This window comes from Lactuca virosa, chromosome 4 (assembly GCF_052849685.1).
Source record: "Lactuca virosa cultivar CGN04683 chromosome 4, Lactuca_virosa_CGN04683_v6, whole genome shotgun sequence".
NCBI lineage: Eukaryota > Viridiplantae > Streptophyta > Magnoliopsida > Asterales > Asteraceae > Lactuca > Lactuca virosa.
Window position 1 is genome coordinate 118,729,783 of NC_136429.1, and position 3,152 is coordinate 118,732,934.

Sequence of the window (3,152 nt, forward strand, 5' to 3'; positions counted from 1 at the left end):
GCTCTAGAAAATTTGGACCATAGGCGGTGACTCATGCTGTACAAGTCTAAGGCCGGCCCCGGTGACATCCCCTCCCCTGATCCTGCTCCCCATGTAGCTGTAAAGAACCTTTTCTTCGTTGACTCTATTAAACCACCATTGTTAGGGTTTCTGATTTTATTAGAGAAGAATGGTGGGGTTGAGAAAGTGTGAAAGAATTCAACAGTAGGGACAATTGTAGACTGTGTGGTGGGTGTTTCTTTGGGGTTTACAAAGGGTCGCCGTACATACGACCACTTTTATATGATTAAAATAAAAATAAAAACAAAAACAAAAACTTAAATGAAAATTGAATTAATTATAAATGTAATTAGAAGTCCACGTCACCAATTTTCACACAATGTAATGCCATGTCAATAATTATGGACATTAATAATAGAAACCTTAATTAAATATGTGAAATAATTGAATGGTATAACTCTATAACACAATTTTTTTGACATTTAATTTTAAATACATATATTAACACCTTGATCAATATTCATCTCTTTTTTCTCCTTCTCTCTCCCCCCGAATAATACCTTAAAAATACCCATTATTACCCTATAAATAACGCCTTTAGAACTTCTCTCTCCCATCTATCTCTGTACTCGTTTTCTCATTCATCTCTCTCACTCTCTCTCTCTCTCTCTTTGAGAAAATGGATCTTTATGGCAAGCAATATGCTTACTCAAAGATGGAAATGGAGGATCCAGAAGAGATTAAGAGCAGAAAAGCACAATTCTTGATCTATAAATCATTGGAGAAAGCTGATGATTCGATCCGAAAAAGCAGAAGACCATCATGGTTGAAAGTTCGAATGTTCAGATTGAAGATCAAGTTTGGAAAGAAGATGAAGAAGTTGAAGAAAAGCATATTGGTAGTAAGCAGATTTGGAGCAGCAAGAGTTGGCATTCTTCAACAATGGAAACGCATGTTTACTGTTCGACAAGCAGTGCTCAAGATACCCACCATGATTCAATAACCACTTTTGCTTTTTATATATGCTTCTTCCAAATTTTGGCTTCTTCTTCTTCTTCTTCTTCTTCTTCTTCTTCTTCTTCTTCTTCTTCTTCTTCTTCTTCTTCTTCTTCTTCTTCTTTATGTTTATTCAAACTTCAGATTCACTCCTTTACTTAAATTCCTATATATATATATATATATATATATATATATATATATATATATATATATATATATATATATATATATATTCTACTGTAAAATTTCGATTTGAGGATGTTCATCTAAGAGAAATGATAGAACTCTCAACTTGGTAAAACTTTTGGCGATGGTCTCTATGCATTATTGTTGATTTATGGTTATTATTAGCAGAAAATATGTTTGATTGTATTGCATTTATTGTTGTATATTCTATCCCTTTATTGTAGGGATCTAATTGTAATCTCCCATATATATGCTTGATACAGTGAATGAGAAGGATACCAAAGATTAGTTATAAATAGCAAGAGCCACAAATACAAATTCAGAATTTATGTTATAACTATGCATTTGATGATTCCATAATTATTACAAAAAGAGAATCGATGTTATTTATTTTGCTTCGTAAGAAACAAACAACTACAATGATTTGAATTTCAAGTGTTCCGTTATATGCATTGTAAGCCGTTAAAAAATATGTCAATGTATGCCGTTAAAAAATTATGTCATTATAAAAATCACACTCTCGGCCAAGCAAAAAGACATACGATTTAGTATGACTTTTATTTAATGAATATGATAAGTTTGATGGGTTACAATATTTAGGTTTCTATTTTTTATTAAGTTCTTCTTACACACACAAGGTGGGAAGCATGTCAAAAGTCAACCAAAAAATGAGATATGAAACCGGCAAAATATATAATTGCATATTTCTCTTACATTTACTATGTGAATTTCAGTGGTTTTGATGCTACCTTAGTTGGTTGAGGGCTTATTCAAATACTCTTCAAAGCCAAATTTAGATTTGGAGAGGGGTGCGAGTAAGAGTCTATTAATGTTTATGTGTGGGTCTTGTCTCCTTTTGTATCGTGGTCTTTGGTTTTTATAGGCAAAAAAAGCATAAATATCAAACATAGTAGATTGATGTTAGCTCGTAGCAACTTTGTACAAGAGTCTATTAATGTTTATGTGTGGGTCTTGTCTCCTTTTGTATCGTGGTCTTTGGTTTTTATAGACAAAAAAGCATAAATATGAAACATAGTAGATTGATGTTAGCTCGTAGCCAACTTTGTACTTGTCTGTACTATGACTGCAATTGCATCCGTTTCAAAGTGGAAGATATTTCAAATGGATTTCAAGAATGTCTTTTTGAATGATAACCTCCACGAGGAGGTTTATATGTCCCCCCCCCCCCCCCCCCCATGCGTTCAACACCAGCCAAGTGAGGTTTTTCGGCTTCATAAAGCTTTATATAGTTTCAAGCAAGCACCTCGTGCTTGGTTTGAGAAATTCTCCACAGTAATTATCTCTCTCGGATTTGTCCAAAGCAATCATGATTCAGCTTTTTTTTATTAGATGTACAAGCGTAGGACAGATTCTTTGTCCCTATATGTAGATGACATGATTATTACTGGTGATGACCATGGTGACATTAAGTATTTGAAGCATTATTTAGCTCATCGTTTTGCTATGAAGGATTTGAGATTGTTGCGTTATTTCTTGGGTATTGAGGAAGCTCGGTCTAAGAAAGGGTATCTTCTTTCTCAAACTATGTGACATCCCTATTTTACGACCATTTTAAAACTTCTATTTATGCTTATTTAAAATAGAGTTATTTATAAATGCGGAATTCATCCCATAAAATTATTTCAGAAGAAATGTTTTTCATTGGTTATTAAAAACTTTGGGATGTCATTACTGATACAAAACATAAGCATAAATAGGCATTATAGTATCGTAAACTATCAATCTACATCTTCTTGAATCTATCATCATTCATGTACCTTTGTACTGCTACTGGTGATACGAAGAAGTTGAGTGGGTCAGGTTGGGAAACCCGGTGAGTACATAGGGTTTTCAACACATAATAATATATTTAATATGTTTAATTATCAAACAATTAACTCAATTACCCATCCCCGTTTTCTTATTTATTTTTTCCCTAAGGATCTATCCTAAGGTTCATTCTAGCC

At 33.1% G+C, this 3,152-nt stretch overlaps 1 protein-coding gene across 1 annotated transcript; it reads left to right on the plus strand.

Moving 5' to 3' along the window:
- The first annotated feature begins 609 nt into the window (after positions 1-609).
- On the plus strand, positions 610-1,481 carry LOC145168442 (uncharacterized). Its single transcript, XM_079087250.1, has 2 exons — positions 610-893; positions 1,019-1,481. The coding sequence occupies exons 1-2, from the start codon at positions 680-682 to the stop codon at positions 1,156-1,158; spliced, it is 354 nt and encodes a 117-aa protein (XP_078943376.1). The 5' UTR covers positions 610-679; the 3' UTR covers positions 1,159-1,481.
- The last annotated feature ends 1,671 nt before the right edge of the window (positions 1,482-3,152 follow it).

Coding starts and splice junctions, on each gene's coding strand:
- LOC145168442 (XM_079087250.1), top strand. CDS start 680: ATGGATCTTTATGGCAAGCAATATGCTTACTCAAAGATGGAAATGGAG. Junction 894..1,018: donor GAAGAAGTTGAAGAAAAGCA/TATTGGTAGTAA, acceptor CTTTTGCTTTTT/ATATATGCTTCTTCCAAATT.